This window comes from Dryobates pubescens, chromosome 21, assembly GCF_014839835.1.
Source record: "Dryobates pubescens isolate bDryPub1 chromosome 21, bDryPub1.pri, whole genome shotgun sequence".
Taxonomy (NCBI): Eukaryota; Metazoa; Chordata; class Aves; order Piciformes; family Picidae; genus Dryobates; species Dryobates pubescens.
This window is the reverse complement of record NC_071632.1, coordinates 12,797,647-12,814,570: the sequence shown is the minus strand read 5'-3', so window position 1 is coordinate 12,814,570 and position 16,924 is coordinate 12,797,647. Positions and strand designations below refer to the sequence as shown.

Here is a 16,924-nt window from a genome sequence, read left to right as displayed (position 1 = left end):
TGTAGCTGCAAGGGCAAGGGGAGGAAAAGCTCATGTCTGGTGAGCCTTTTCTATTGCTGAAGTCCAACAAGCCACTGCATCTCCAGAGACAGGGAAGTTAAGGCAAAGAAGGTATTACAGATACCTGCATTTAATTTTGAGCAAACATAAATTGGGGCAGCTCTCTGGTTTCAGTGTGACCCACGATGACACAAAACATGAACATTTCTGATCAAGTCCTATCATCTGCTTCAGTGCTGCAGCTAAGTGATACTGATCTTTCCATGTAAACCCAACCTAGCTTCACCTCGAACATATCTTGAATTTATGGTTTAACTACTTCCCTTAAGTAAACATCCCACTGTCTGCCTGACCTGATATCCAGGCTAAACACATCCTTTTGATTCTAACCCATATTTTCTTCCTAATTGTATCACTGGCGTCCATTAGGAATGATTTTCCCCATCCTGTATTTCAAAGCACACAGGCAGACTCCCCTGAATCACTGATTTTTGTTTGTTCAGTTTAGACTAAACAAATTAACTATTTTTACTCTCTCTGTGTGGTTTGTACTCTCAAGACACTATAGCATTTCTTTTACCCTTCTTTGAAGTCTCACCATCTAAGGTATAACATATGCAGCTAGATAACTAACATATGTATGAGTTCATCCAGGGTTAAAGAGGATTGACTGAATTATGGACATTGAACACCATAAAAGTGATCTTGACCAATTTGACTATTTTATAGATTTATTTATTGCCACACAAAGACAATTATTTCCTGCAATTTTACAGAAATTCCCAGGGCTAGAATAAGTGGTTCCCATATGCAACTTTCTCCTCTGTAAGCTTCATCCTGTGATGTTTTTCCCCCTCAATAATATAACTGAGAACAATTTTGCTCAATTTAAAGTAGGTGAAACTGCAAATATTAAATGTGTATTTCTGTCTGCACAGGAATTTGTTTCTCTTGTTCCCATATAAATGTATTGCCTTAGAACCTTATAACAGCAATTTGGACTTAGAGGTTGGGCAATGGGGGATGTTAATTTTTGGCTCAATCATTTTAGTTAACTGAGAAAGGAAATCTAGTGAATTTTAATTTTAGTGAGGCAAAAGCAAGATAATAAAAAAGGTAACAAATTATCTTCTCTCAGGGGCACAATCCTTCCAAATTGCACTTGTATACCAGATTTCAATGTAATACTTAATGCCCTAAAAGAGGAGCAAGAGACAGGGACAGAAGAAGAAAAATTTACTCAGGGTGACATACTTTGAGGAAGCATCTACTTTACAATCCTGCCCTGCTTTTGCTCAATTTTACAGCTGCCCTGATCCAGGCTGAAGGTCAGTATCGTGGCCGAGGTCAAATTAGCTCTTTGGGGTTGGCTGCCTTCATTCCTTTCTCCATTATGTGAGGTGGCTTATAAGAACTTGAAAAGTATCTAAGATGATAGTACTTGCTAATAAAATTCCAAAGAAGAGAGAAAGAAGTTAGAAAATTATTATCCAAGAGAGTTTTCTGAGACACCCCACTGGTGAGTCTTGTCAGCAGTGCATAAATAAACCAACAGGGCAGTTTCCAAAAGCATGGTAACACTGCCACCTGGAAAGGGTGCTTACTTTAGCTCAATCTCACTAATAAATAGCAGAAATCAAACATAGAATGCAAAATAGCACCTGACTCCTCATCTTTACCATCATCTAACTTCTACTCTGGTAATTTCAGTGCACTCTACAAAGACAGTTTTAAGAAGGAGGAAAATAAGGCACAAAAATTGGGAGATTACAGCTCTCCCATCAGGACACTAACAGTAAGAAACCAAGAAAAGCTGCAGCCTGTTCCAACCATCAGAATCTGACTCTAACATACACACAGACTTTCACTTGTCCATCTTCTGCACTGACACTGGTCACAAGTTGTGTTTGGAAGTAACCTAAGCTTTCCAATGCAGATTCCATCAACAGAGGATAATTTCAAACACAGAAGAAACCCAGTGTGGAATAAATTCAGCCAAGGACAACAAAAATAAGGCAAGGCTCAACATTCAGATCTGTTTTCTTTTCCAAGAGTAATGGAAAACAAATTCCTCCATATCACTAATATTCTGAGGTCTTCTCAGCACAGATACTTCCACACATGATATGTGAGAAAAATCGGCAAAGTGATCAGAAATTTAGTTGTCCAAGATGAGGTAAACATAAATTAAGAGGACAAAAGGACAACAGAGGGCTTATCTTTTCTACAGCAAGTGCACTAACAACTTGTATGTCCAAGACCAAACAACATTCCCCAGAGAAGAAACAAAAGATACAAAGAAATGGAAATAAAAATCCCTTTAGTTTTAATAATACAAAGCAAAGATTACCAACAAAGCTCAGGATTATTTTTTCACCCACGGAAAGACAGCTTTGTGCTCTTTAAAAGTTCTCCCTTCCAAAACCTGAGCGGGTACCTTAAATTCTGACAAAGTTCCTTCTGCCACAAAGAGAGAAACACCTTACCAAGATCATGTGACCGGTGGAGATGTCCATGTTGGACTGAACTGGCTCCTCACACCAGGATGATGTGCTGCTCCTGGCCGAGGGGCTGGGGATGGGCCCATCACTGAATTGTGAAGAAACGCTGTTTACTCGAGAAGCAGGCAGGGGCTCTGGGCGATCAGATGTTTTCACTGCCATGCGCTGACGGCATAGCTCCTAGAGAGAGAAAAAGGAAGAAACAACCCACAGTTAAGAGTAATTACAGGATGCAGTCTACTAAAGACATATGATTTACAATATGTTTCCAGGGCTGGAAGTGCTTTCCCCCTCACTGCAGTGATTTTGGGAGGCTGTCTGTTCTGTTAGGCACATCCACAAAGAAACAGTCAATGAAATTACTATGCGATGACTACCCTAACCTTTCAAAAGTGTAATTATGACTGCACACACATCTCCTTTTAGATAACCAAAAATATTATTTTGGAGCTTGACTTCTCTAACAGATAGCCTTTTTTCTCCCTAATATCACCCTGTGCTCTGTGAAACCACTTTTGAGCTGCGCAACCTCCTGAAGTTAATGGGGTTGCACAGGAGTAATTGAGAGCGCTGCTTGGCCCTGGATATGCAAACTCAGCAAGCTCAAGGCAACGGAATTGATGTGCTCTCCAGCATAAATCCTAGTTGATAGATGCCTCATTTCTCTTCATTAAAATAGCAAACTCACAACACTTCCTCCCTGATGTGGGGCAGAGAGGATGAAGAATGACATTAACGAAGAATCAAAGCAGAAATCTGTCACTGTATTGTTTAAGCAGCTTTGGCAAAGAAAGAAAATTCAAGCTATCACACATGCTAATGCAAGCCATGTTAAAACACCAAAATACATCACACTGGGAATATGCATTTACAGTTGCTCCCATGTGCAGAATTCACTCAAAAATACAGAACTCTGGTTAGGTAACAGAAAATCCTGCTGGTTAAAACCGACTCCTTACAGTATAAAATTCTGACTCTAATGGGGTAAACAGACCCACAGTCACACTGCCATTGTTATAATGCTTTTAGAATCAGTTATGTGTGGTGAAATCCCAGACAGTATAATAAAATTATAATTTTTTAACATATGTCTATTGTCCATGAGAGATACTTGGCTGCCTGTGGCGCACAGCAAGACCGGCTAGTCCCCAGTATCTGGCCATATTGCACATGCGATGTGGTTACACATTTGTCTCAGATTACTCATTCTGCACAGACAAGTACTAAGAGCACAGTCTTCTGCCTCAGGCTAACAAAATAATACAGTCTGAAGAATTCACACTGTTGAAATGCCATGGCTTCTGTTTTCTTATTCATTGATAATATAGTTGCAGCCCAAGTGCCATCAGTAGGATGATCTGAAAATCCCCATATATCAAATGCAATAAAACCTTCTTTTCAGACAAGGGTTAGAAATATATTGTTAAGATGATGCTGTTGGGTTTGTTTCTTCTTTTTTTTCTTTACCCTTGTAAACTTTAGGACAGCATTTAAGTAAGCCCACTGAAACCATCATATTGAGTCTCATCTTGCCACCACACATCAAGGATTAAAGACCCCTCCAAACGTTTTCTTCTGCCAAAGCTTCTGTTTGACTTGCCATCAGAGATGCATTTGTGGAATTTTACTACTTTATGGTGTACAAATTAAGATACAGTGAGAGCAAATCTATTATCTTATATAAACAGGCAATATTTTGTTCTCCAGTCAAACACAGTCAACAGAACTTTGGGAAGCACAGATTACTCCTTGCATGTGGTGTCAGTGCTTGTAGTAACAGTTCAGACTGTCCCAAGGGAAACTGCTATCAAACTCCATCGCTGCAATTTGTATATTCATTAATTTCATCTATGCCTTGTAAGAATTTCTCCAACTTTTATTCAAAGTAGGGGAGTTTCCACATTTGGCTACAGTATTTTCTGTCACTTGGTACCTTTGCTCCTATTGACCTTAATAGGAAAAATATTAGGGGGAAAAACAAATAAACCAACCAGCCTTCAAAAATACTTTGAAATGGAGTTACATATATTAGTGTTAGATAGGTCAGTTAAACTAGCAGTATTAAAACAAAGACTTTTTAATATAGGAAAAAATGGTTGGTTTGTTTGTTTTTAACTGTAAGGACAAAGAAAAAAAAAAAATCCTTTCTCTTTTTCTCTGAAGGATCACACATGCCATAGAAAAAGACAGCAAGAGACCATAATGGCTATTACTAACCTCAGAATGACCTTCCAGTAAGTGCAATTTCAAATCCCTACTTTTAGCAGATTTTAGGAAAAGTATATCAGCATGGAAACTTTTTAGGCAGAAAAATAAACCCACAGAAAATCAAAATGTTCAAATATTTGGATATGAGCCATTCTCCGAGGGACTGGTTCATTACATCAGGCAAAAGCCTAATAAGTAAAGGTAGAAAAAGATGTAGTCTACCACGTAACTGATAAAGGGATGTATCTTCTGGCTTGCATGCCATGTGGAATAGATATGAATTTATCATATTCTAATAGACATCCTGCCACTTGACTCACCCCAGCCCTGTGCTAACAATAGCATTTGTACTCAAACAGGATCCTTGTTTTTAAGTTGATCTGTTCCTGCTGCTCATATCCTGCTTCAAGTCAAAATTCTCTGTTTTTACAAGTGGTTGCCTTGGAAAGGATTATAGACTTCTGCTAACATAAAAAGAATTGGCATCAAGTGAACTCCAAGAAATTAGTATACGTTTTTTATGCAAATGATAATGGCAGAAGAAGTAATATTATAGCCAATTGGTTCTAGAGCAGATCAACCTCCATCTAAAATGTAGTATGTTACTATGAAATGTTGTTTCAGAATGAAGTTTAACACGGTCACGGTCCTCATGAGAGCAGGCAAAGTTCAGAAACACAGGAGAAAAATAAAAAATAAGGTAATCTAATCTGAAATATCAACATATTTATTTCCTGACATATACAGAACCAAAATAGTTATCCTCAGAACTGCTGTAGCTGTCAAATACCTTAACCAAAGCAACCACGTCACTGCACATGTCATAAAAAATGTTTAATGTAAACAGGAAGGTCAAATCATAGTGGCAGTAAAACCACCACTGAATTTCTCAATTATTTTTTAAATCCCCAAGACAATGTGTTTCCCCCCCAACCTGTAAACAGAATCTTTTGTTTGTTTGCTTGACTTTATTTCTAGATTGCCCTAACAGCCCTTGACAGGTCTTCCTTCCTCAACTCCCAGCCAGCCCAGCCCAGGCTGAGGAACCTTCCCCATTCCCACATGCATGTCACCAGTCTCAGCACACCTACAGCTTCTGTTTCTTCAAAGTCACCTCTCTGTTAGCCCAACCATTTCAACTCCTGGTTGGGTTTTCAGTCCAGCACTGCAAGGATAACACAGCTAACACTACCATGTATAAAACCTTTGATGTGTCGGCCATTCTGGGGAGTCAAATGGGATTTTTCATTATATGTGGACTAGGAAGGTTCAGCTCAGAGCTGGAAATGCTCAAATGTGGAGTCTGAGTTGGCTTCAACCTTGAGATGTTTGGCAATGTCTCCTTGCTATGAAAGGCGCTGGGAGCAGCAGGGGCTTATTAATGTGCGGGGTGCTTCACACAAGGAGCTCTCAGGGAAACCCCATCTCTGGATGCCTAAAGAGGTGGCATCACTTCACAAGCACACAAAGTCCAAAGTGGTTAATACCCTCATTAATGTGCTGCAGCCTGTTACTTGTAGACTTCTCTGCATGCTCAGGTATGCTTTTCCTCACTCTTCAAAATCTTTACTCTCATAAGCATTTAGTAAATCAGCCATCTACCAAAACACAATTAGAATTTAAACTTGACTAAAATGTCAAAGCTGCAAACAGCGAAAATGACACGAGCTGCATTTCTGAATAGTCTCAGCACATACACCATTAAAAATATTTTCTAAGAATGAATTCAATTTACTGCAGCACTTCTATATTTAGCTGAGTGGCTGAGGCTATTTCTGCTGTACTGCGACTCAGTAATGTCTAGCCATTGTTTGTGTATAGTTCGAGTGCCATTCTTCATTTAAAAACATCATTTACACCTAAAAAAGCAATCATAATGCATACAGTGAAATATGAAGAAATGATCCTCCTGACCCTTCAGGCTATGATCTAATGGATGGGTTGGACGTAAACATTTATTTAAAAGGTAATTTGAAGTTTATGACATTATTTCCCATCACATGGGGACTGCTATCATGCTGAAACACTTACCCTGTTTTTTATTTCCCAACATTTATTATCAAACTTATGTGGCAGTCACATGCAGTATATAATGGAAAAGTAATATCATTGTGTGACAAAAACTGCCATAACCAAGATAATATTCTGTAAATAATGTCCACTTAAATGAGTTCAAAGCACAGCACAATGATCATCTGCAGAGGGCTTTTTATTTGAGACATAATTGATAACCTTAAACAAACCATAAACACTATTCTCAGGAAATCCTTGGACCTCTTCCAATGAGGTTTTAAAATGTCCCTAATATTTGGTTGTCCTCACCAAGACAGAGAGAGCATGAAGGAACAATAATTTCCTCAAGTACAACAAATGGATTTCTAAATCCATAGTCCATTTGTGAATGAACCACAGTGCAGTCTAAAGGTAGTTTATCTACATTTAAAGCAGGGCAATAAGACACTTAATGCACTTAATGGACAACTCCTCACAGGGAAGGAGAGCCAGCCTTGCCACTGTGTTTTGTTTAATGGGTCTCTCAAAGAGATGACTAAGAAACTCCTCTTAATCAAGAAGACATCAAATCTCTTCAAGAACCCCCCAGATAAGTGCCCAGGCCTGGCTTAGACCTGCTTATGGTCAGAAGTGTTAGACCACCTATTCTCTATATCCTTAGATTTGCTGACACTTGGCTTGATGATGAATGGAAGTCATTTGTGTTACAGAAGGACAAGACAATAAATTATAATTTGGAGAATTTTTTATCTTCTGTCAAGTTCAACTAGTACAACAGGAATTTGGGAAATCCATATAGTCCTTGTGGTTTACTAAAATGTTTCAGTTTAGAGAAAAAACTAAGTATATACTCTGGTAAGGACTGAATATGGGCAAGGAAGGGACTAAAATCAGATGGAATTGAAGCTTGAATGGTCATTACTGAATCTTGTCCCTTGTTTTATTTGCAAAAATGCAATCTGAAAACCTCAGGATGGTACATTACAGGCTGGAGACCTGAACTGATCATCTTGGTTAAGAGATGCCAGCTTGCACCTCAGCTTTCCACTCACTGCTCTCATAGATAAGCCTCTTCAAGTTGCTTCCAGTGAGGATGTTGCTGTTTATTAAAATATAGCTACTTAATGCAAATACACTTTGCAATATCTTCAGGTACTTCATATCCAGTACTGATTACAGCATGTGAATTGTTCTCATCTAGATGGTACCAGGTGCATTATAAATGAAGCTGTTCAGTCCAAAGTAAATCAAAATAGCTTCATATTTGAAATACTGCTCTTCTTCCCCAGTCACATGAACCTCACACTGGCTTAAAGAGAGCCTGGAATCTGAGGGAAATTCCAGCTTTGCAGCTTATTTATGAGAAAGAAATATGATTTCATTACTGTTTATTAATGAAAACAATTTGTTTGTATAACTGATCCCCAAACTTACATAATTCCAAAAATGAAGACCAGGAAACAGGCCTAAGATTTTCATGTTCTTAAGATGCTTTTGCTTCACAAACTAAAATGCAAATCACTTGAGCTAGTCCAGAAACAAATGTGACACACTTATTTCTAAAATTAACAGAACATAATAGAGAATAAACCCTTCCATGGCATCATTCGGAAAATGGAGAGACATCAGACAAAGAAATTACTGCTTATTAAAAGTGATAGCTGAGTGTACAGCAAACCTTTTCAACCTGACCTGCCTAATACTCTGCCAGAAACAAATCTGCTTAAGCAGGCGTGGTCACAGCAGCACTGCGTTCATTTCACTTCTGAAACAAAATTGTTCCATAGACATTTTAAATTAGAAAAACACTGACTATTGAGTCTAAATATCCAAGGCTATACTTTATAACAAAACATGTAATGAGAACTAAGAATAGAGATAACCTTTTATGTGCTAAGTATGGAAGAGTAAGATCTTTTAACATGCTTTTCTTCTCAGTTTTAATACATCTGATTAAATAGTAGCCTCACTTTCCTTTAAGGAGGTATTCACAAGATGAGCTGAGGTCTGCATGCACAGACCTATGGATGCAGTCATAACAGTGAGATTGAAAAAAATGAAATAAACAAGGTAAGCTATTTTTTTTTTAAAACAAATGAATCTAGGACTATAAACATCATTATTCTCTAACTAAATTTGCTTAGTGTTACTACAGGGTGAAGCTAAAGTCATTTGGTTGCCTTTGTTTTGCTTTTGCATACTTAATATGCTTGCAGGTGTTATAAATTTTAACTTATTTACCGTGTTCATAGCTTTGAGGAAAATTACAGTTTTATTACCATTTATTTTTGAGTTACTGAAGCACACTTTGAAGCTTCACTTTCGTTTTAACATACTTTTTGTCTAGGAGTAAAAGAGCTGTTTACGTACGTGGGATATCTGTAGATATATTTTCTGCCCTTGACAGAAAGGCAACTACTGATATCAGTGTGCCTTCAGAAACAGAACAAAGGGATGCATTGCAAAAAAAAGAGTAGTATGTTTTGAGAGAGGCAGCATCAAACGTATCATCACATAGCTATACTATGTACAATTCATATTTACCTAGAGTTCTGTGTGATTGATCTTGGGAGGGGAAAAAAAAAAAAAAAGAAAATAAAAGAAAAAAGGAAGAAAGCACAATGTATTTATTTGATTGTCAATCCAGCCTTAGTCTGTCCAGATCAATTTACTATCTGCCCTCTCGTACTGCATACCTGGATAGAACTGAGTCTCGGTGTAAGGGGTTTTATTTTGTTTGTTTTTTTAAATGACCTAAAAGGCAGAGCTGCTGTTTATCTTTGAGAGCATATCAGTCAAACACAGGCTTGAGTCTCATTTTCCCTACAAAAATCCAAATTTTGATGAAGGGCTGTGAAATTTCAGGTTTTAAAAATTCAATTATTTTAGCATGGTGTTTCCTGGTGGTGACTCATGCATTACGACTCCCCTTTCTTCACATACACAAAGAAATTTAAGGCTATGCAGGAGAGGAAAGGCAAAGAAAACAAGGCTACCTTTATATGCAAAATGGCTTTTCCTTTATTTGTATTTACTTGTTTGATACCATCCCTTTAAATTTAAGTATTTGGATAGTCTTATTCCACCAAATCAAACAAAGAAAAAGGCACCACATCTTCAGAAGTCCAGTTGATACCAACATTTCTGGCTTGCACAGAAACAAAGGTAATGACAATGCAACACAGCCTAAGGAAATATTTTTACTTTAATTCTTTCATTAACCTCTCACCAATGAGGTAAACGCACAAATAGCCCAGAAGCTCCTGAAGGAGGGAGTGATCTTTCACCTGGCTCACATCGCCAAGAAACACATGACAGCAAAGGTCTAATGATATTTCCCTGCAATAACATACTGTGTTTTCTCTGCTATCCATTGTCAGGAAAGCACAGGCATCTTTGAGGATAATACTGCTTCCTAGAGATGAGTGAAATTTGAAGATCATGTTTAAGCTGCTTTACTTTGGATTTATATCCTCCATAAAAATATGGAGGACCACTCAAACTGGGACTGTGTAAGAACAGAAGTTATGTCCTTGATTTTTAAAAGAGAGAGGGATTCATTGAAACAGATGCCTGACTTAACATGACTATGGTACACTAGGCTACACAGATAGAAGATATATGAAGAAGCTTCATGTTCCTTTAAGCTGATTTGACCTGATATCTTCCCTGCATAATGACATCATGCTCATAATGACATCATGGTGGTTTCTCTCAGACTACCTGGGTGGCAATTCTAGAAGCAGTGGGATATGAGATTGACCTACCTGCCAGCAAAAAAGAGAAACCAAAAGAAAAAAAAAAATGGGTGTTTTCAAGAATGCTGGTTTCTAAACTGTATTTCCCAGCTCTGGTTGTATATCACATTTTTACAAGCACATTGTAAGTATGAAGCTGGAGAAGGAAAGCTTTCTTAAGGAGTAAATAAACTAAGAAATACAATGTGCAAACCAAACTTTTCCATATTTTGCCCCTTTAAACTAACTAAAATACATGAGGGTGCAGCTACTTCTAAAAATGAATTTACACAGTAACTTGCCACTAGCATGGCGAGAGCCAAGCAGCACAGTATAGTCTACAAATAAACCACAGTAAAGACTGAATTAACCTGAAGGGCCATACAGAACCATGTGCAAATTCATCGTGTATTTTTACTTCATCTAACCCACCCAAAGCCTGACCCTCTTCCAGCAGATGCCAGCACTCTAAAAGATAACTGCCACAAATGTTTCCTTTTGCACTCCCAGCGTTTATAGTTGCCTGGGGCCCACAGCAGGCAAAAAAATGCAGTCCCAAGGCAGCTGTAGTTTCTCAGGAAAGCTACACATTAAGGCTGTGTAGCCCACTATTTTATTGCCCTTCAGGACTAAAAATGGGAGATCTTTTCTGCTAGAAATAAGAATTCTCAGCTGCAGCAAGACTCAGCATGGAAAGAAATAAACATATAGCCACAAGTTTATGCCTAAAAAGGTTATTTTTTCCATTACAAAGAATACTTGCTAAGCCTATGTAACTGCATTCATGGTACTGGAGAAATACAAAAAGAAGACCTAAAAACTTCAAATACTCTTTTTATCATAGAAGGTGGCTATACACATAAGAGGTGATGCTAGGTAAGGAAATATTTATCAAGGATGGCCAACAGCAACAATTTCCTTCCCCCGCCTAACATCATCTATCATGACAGCTGAAGTTGCCAGTCATTACCCTCTCCTGTTTGGAAGACTAAAGTCATTGCTTTCCACCCATTCCCCACTGAAAATACAAATAAAATCACTCCTTAACTCTGCTATGAAGAACAAATGCAATTTTTCTGAACAAGGAAACCATATAAAAAAAAAATTGGTCTATGAAGCACAAAGTTGCTAGTAAGTGAGAACAGGTTATTATGAGCCAAATCAGAGAAATTTTACTAAGCTATGGTTAAAAGTACTATGTATGAGTTTCATTATGTGTCTGAGAACAGACATTCTTTCTATCCCACACCGCAAGTCTTCAAGGATTAAAAACATTGGTCAGTATCTCCCCACATTCACTTCATCAGTGTTGCAGAATATACTAGAAAAACTAAGAGGGGTTTGAGACTCTATGGTACTGATGTTCAGAGATACAAGGAGACTTGAGAAAACAGCAACAGCAAAACCACACCTTTCTCTTGAGCTCTCCCCTGCCTCTCTATACAGCTGCACCCTAAACTGGGAGAGCTGCAGACACACACACCTCCATCCCTCCCATCCCTAACCTGCCCTAAGGCACCACTCCAAATGAGGAGTTAATGTATGTGTTTGCTTCCAAACAAAAGAACCTCCTTGGCCGTTACTGCAGCTCCTGGGTTTTCTTTTGCCAACTCATGAAGGCACACTGTCCTTACTCTGTCTTGAACCTCTCTACCAGCTTGTCTGCAAGAAGCACTATTGGAACAGCACACAGAATACACACAAGGTAGGCACATTCCTAAAATGGTCACATGTTAATTTTGGATTATTTTAAGATGTGGGGCATGAAGTTACAGATATCTTCTAAAACATTATTATTATTTAATTACCTAGAATATTTTTTTCTCACATGCTTCTTCATTACAGAATCACAGAGTATGATTCTGAGATGTATGAAATGCACATTTGTACAACAGCAGCATTCTGCAGATAAGAGTGTTGCATGCTGCAATTGTATCACACAGATACCTTTTTCTCTGTTAGTCTTTTATGTGTTTTCTAAAACTGAACATCTTTCATTGGTACTAAGCAGAATAAGGATTTCACTCTGTCTTCGGTCCCTCATTTTATGTACTTTTTTCTTCTCCACACTGCCAGTTGTTACTGTTTTAGAAGAAATAATCTGCCTTTTCCATCTCTCTTCATACGAGTTTTCCATGTCCTTAATCATTCTTGTCACCTTTTCCTCACTCCCTCCATTTCTGACCAGCACTCAGAAGCCTCAAGCACTGATTTATACTTAATTAACTTCTACAGCACTCAAACAAAAAAAATCCACAAATTAGTCAACAATGCCTGGAAAGCCATTGGGTCAAGCCAGACCTTCAAAGAGAAGCTGAAATTTGGAACAGCTTGCTATGCAACCTTCCTGTATGTTTTAACTTCACACCCAAGAGCTTTCCAATGAGGTCAATTAAGAACTGCAACTCTTTGTTTCACTCATGTGGATGACAGTATATGGAATTTACATGCTCACATTCCCATTTTACTATACATATTATTCCCGGAGTACAGAGAGAGATGCTGTATGACATAATTTCACTACATAACATGAATTTACATATGTAGATGGTCCTTCAACCCCAAACAAATAAATTAATTTCCATCACACTTCTCCTATCCTGTGTGGATAGCCAGCCGCTGGCACCCTTTGCTGCAATCCACTGCAGCAAAACCTCTTCCAGCAGATCACACTGTTTCATTCCACAGGAGGCATTTTTCTTTCCCAGGAAGCCAGGATAAACTCCAGTTGAGAAGTTGGAAAAAGATAACATCCAAGTTTCTTTTCTCCACACTGCCAGAAAAGCAGCAGCATACTGAATTTTTCCTTTTTATCTTCTACTAATAGCTAGCAAGAAAGATCAATATTCCTCTGACATGAATATTCTCCTCAATACATTTTTGAAGACTGAAGGATGTTCAGACCAGCAGTACCAGAAAATATGTAGGGTTAGCATTTCTGGCTCTACTGCAGCCCACTTCAAACCACATACCTCTGCTATTGTCAGATAGCACTGCAAAGAAAATGCCTTCTCACCTGCATGAAATATATGTATCTCTAAGTTAGGTAGTGATTTAATCAGCCAAGGTAAGCATGTGAACTCAATAGCAAAAGTAAGTTTTATCATGATAATGATGAGCTGATCCCACTTTGGAAGGCACTTCTGAGATCTTTGAGACGCTGCCAGAACAGAGTTGTGCAAAGCAGCAGCAGAAGAATAAAGCAAGAATCATCAAGAAGCATGCACCCGTTAACTAGACAAGGAAGACAACAAATAAACAAAACCCCCAACCACCTGCACCAAAAATGAATAGGATTTTATTAGTCTGAAACATTAAAAATTTAACAAACTATTTCCCTGATCAAAATCTGTGCTTGTTCAGAATGCAGTGATCCCAAGCAAACATCAATAAAACATCACTCATTCATCTTTGTCAAAAAGTCTAGAAACTGGTCAGCAAAGCTCAGAGAAAATGTCATTTCTCCTTTGGATAAGCCACCTATGCTAAATTTCATTTTCTCCATTTCAAAAGCTATTCTCTACCATCCCCAAGAGACAAATCAATTTTGGTTCTTTAAAGGACTTAACTTCTAGGAGTGTCCTTCTTACAGTCTCCCTTCTCCAGTATTGGTTTGGTTATTTATGAAGAAAACAAGTTACCAAAACTGTATCTGCATGCTATGAGCTGAGAACCTGAACTGGAATCTAAAGAGCTTCGGGAATGCCTCAGATGGCTTATGCTGCAGAGACATACACTGGTGGTATGAGACCTTAGAACTTGCAACAGCAAAAATCACAGCAAAAAGAAGTCAGGTGAGCTATCTCAGTCCTTCACTATGCCATGCTGCTGTGCATTAAAGCACTCAAATCTTTCACAGTTCTTTAACCCATTGGAAAGCATTTAGATCTCTGTTACTGAGTGACTTTTTAGGGTATGGGGTAGTGATAGGGCTAGGGGGAATGGATCCAGGGTAGAGGAGGGGAGATTTAGCTTACATGTTAAAAAGAAATCATCATCATAAGGGTGGTGAGACACTGGAACAGGTTGCCCAGGTGGTGGAAGCCCTATCCCTGAATGTTTGTTTTTTTGCTCTATGCAACCTGATCCAGAGGAAGATGTCCCTGCCTATAGCAGAATTGGAACCAGATGATCCTTGAGGTCCCTTCCAACCCTGACAATTCTGTGATTCTGTGTAAATATACAAAAAAAGAAAATATTTTTGATAGAAAGTCCTTATCCCTGGATCTGCAGCTTTGTCCCTGTTGAAAGGAATAAAATGAGACCTCTTGTGCAGGCAAAATCCTCAATGTCCAACTCTTTGTACATCTGCACCCAGGCCATCCATGGGTCCCCCTGCCCTCATGTGTCATGCATGCTCCCAAGGCTGGTTGAGACAGACTTCTCACTATGCCTTTGGTAAGACTGGAGCAGTTGAGCAGCATGACCCCAGGAAAGCTGCTGTCTGCTCTACCAAAATGTCTTTTGTAGTCTATAGAGATCTCACTGTCATTGGGCAGGACAGAGATCTGGTCTGCCAGCACGCTGACAAGCACAGCATGTCTTCCCTTCCTGCATGAAGAAGGAAAAAGGAAGCAGCACTGCTTCCCTCACTTCTCTTCCCTTTCACTGTCTACCATGTGAGATGGGTGTGCAGGATGAACAGATGTACTCAGAAGAAAGCAGTGGAAAGAATCCTTCTTATGTACCTTGCAGACTTCAGAGAATAAATTGCAGCCTTTTCCTGCTCATAGGCAATGGGGTCCTACAAGAATTGACAAATATCATCTGCAATGGTTCTTTATGTACACACAATTAACTTCTACTCTCTTCCAGGGAACGTGACCCTGGTACAAGACTTGTTCTGCAAACAAAAAAAAAAAACCAAAAACAACTTCCCAGTTAAAATCTCTTAATTTTTTTTTTTTCTAGTGCATCACTCTGAAGCAATATGAAAGGCTCAGCAAGCCAGACCACAGTGATAGCTGCTGGGTGTTCAGAAAACGCACAATGAAAGAATGTGCCAAATCTGAAACATGATAACAGAGCTGCTCCAAAAGAAAAAGGAAAATCCTAAAACTTTAAAAAAAAAAAAAGAGCAAAAGTGTGTAGGAAAGACAGACCTGATTATCCTCTATATTACATCAGAAAAAAAGGAGAGAAAAGAAGAAAAAAAAGCCACTGAAGACAGTATAGTTATTCCAGAAAGAAATCAGGACACTCGAGATGATGTACTGCCTGGGACTGCAGATCAAATACTCTCCAGCCCATTAGGCAAGGCTGTGGTTATCTTTGGCTTCTTTATAACGTACAGGCACTGGGACATAATCAATTTACCAGAGGGAGACAATCCATTGTACTTATCCAGAACCAGCCCACGCTCAGCTGGCAAACAGCCCATGGTGCAGCAGGCACGGGTGGAGGGGGCTTTGAGGTAGGAGCAGGATGCTCAAGAGAGGGATGCTCAGGAGCAGGATTGCTCAGGAGTGGCAGCCCAAACCTTGGCAGTCCAGGACAGAGAGTTAGGGCAGAGAAAGCAACAATAATTCTTGCCCTCTAAAACCAGGTGGCATAGACAAATGATTTAAAATGCTCAGTGAATGAATATGTGTCTTTTTCTTTGCCTCTCATAACTGTGCTGAGAAATTGTTTGGGAGAAAGTTGTGTGGCTTGGCCTGAAATGGTACCATGGCTATTCAAACAATTTACTGGTTTAATTTACCAAGCAAGATGCAGTCTGAAAGTCCAGAGCACCTCCAGCAGACTTTCTAAGAAATGGCTGTTTGGGTAAGGACTCTGAATTTCCTAGTGATTAAAAATTAGTCACTAACTTAATTTCCCCTCCTAATATTTTTTTTGTATCATTTTGTTATATTCTAAATACACAGAAATTATCCTGCAAGATGCTGGGTGTTTGTCCTTCTTCCACAAAACACCGAGCTCAAACATCATATTGTTTAGACAGGGAAAATAAATAAAGTTGAGTAAGAGGAGAAGGTTGACACTGCCTTCTCTCTGCCACTTTGCATTAATCCTGTGCAGAAAAGCAGCCCACTGCTTGCATCTACTACATGGTACCTTCTCATCAAAGCACTCCAGGAGTTGCATGCATACTCATTTTCCTTACATACCTGCACAAAACCTCTCTCCACACCTGCCTGCTCTAATGTAAAGTGTTGCTGCATTGCCACTGCTCCAACAGCCCAGGACCTGGGCTGTGAAGGTAAAAGCTCATCTGGTCAGAACAAGACCATTTCTCCAACACTGAGGAATTTACCAAAGTTAGTTTCTTAACTAGGAAAAGCTTGGAGGAAAGTCACAGTATCACAGTATCACCAAGGTTGGAAGAGACCTCAAAGATCGAGTCCAACCTGTCACCACAGACCCCATGACTAGTGCCACGTCCAATCCCCTCTTGAACACCTCCAGGGACGAAGTCATTCATAACAAGCCAAATAAGCCTCTCAGAGCCAGTGCAGTTTCCCC

The 16,924-nt window shown here is 39.0% G+C and overlaps 1 protein-coding gene across 1 annotated transcript in view; it reads right to left on the bottom strand.

Moving 5' to 3' along the window:
• The window catches only part of PTPRN2 (protein tyrosine phosphatase receptor type N2), a 596,056-nt gene that overhangs the window by 76,981 nt on the left and 502,151 nt on the right, over nucleotides 1-16,924 (bottom strand). Inside the window, exon 14 of the mRNA XM_054171491.1 lies at nucleotides 2,487-2,681. Coding sequence (XP_054027466.1) covers nucleotides 2,487-2,681 — 195 coding nt within the window. The remainder of the gene's footprint in view (nucleotides 1-2,486; nucleotides 2,682-16,924) is intronic.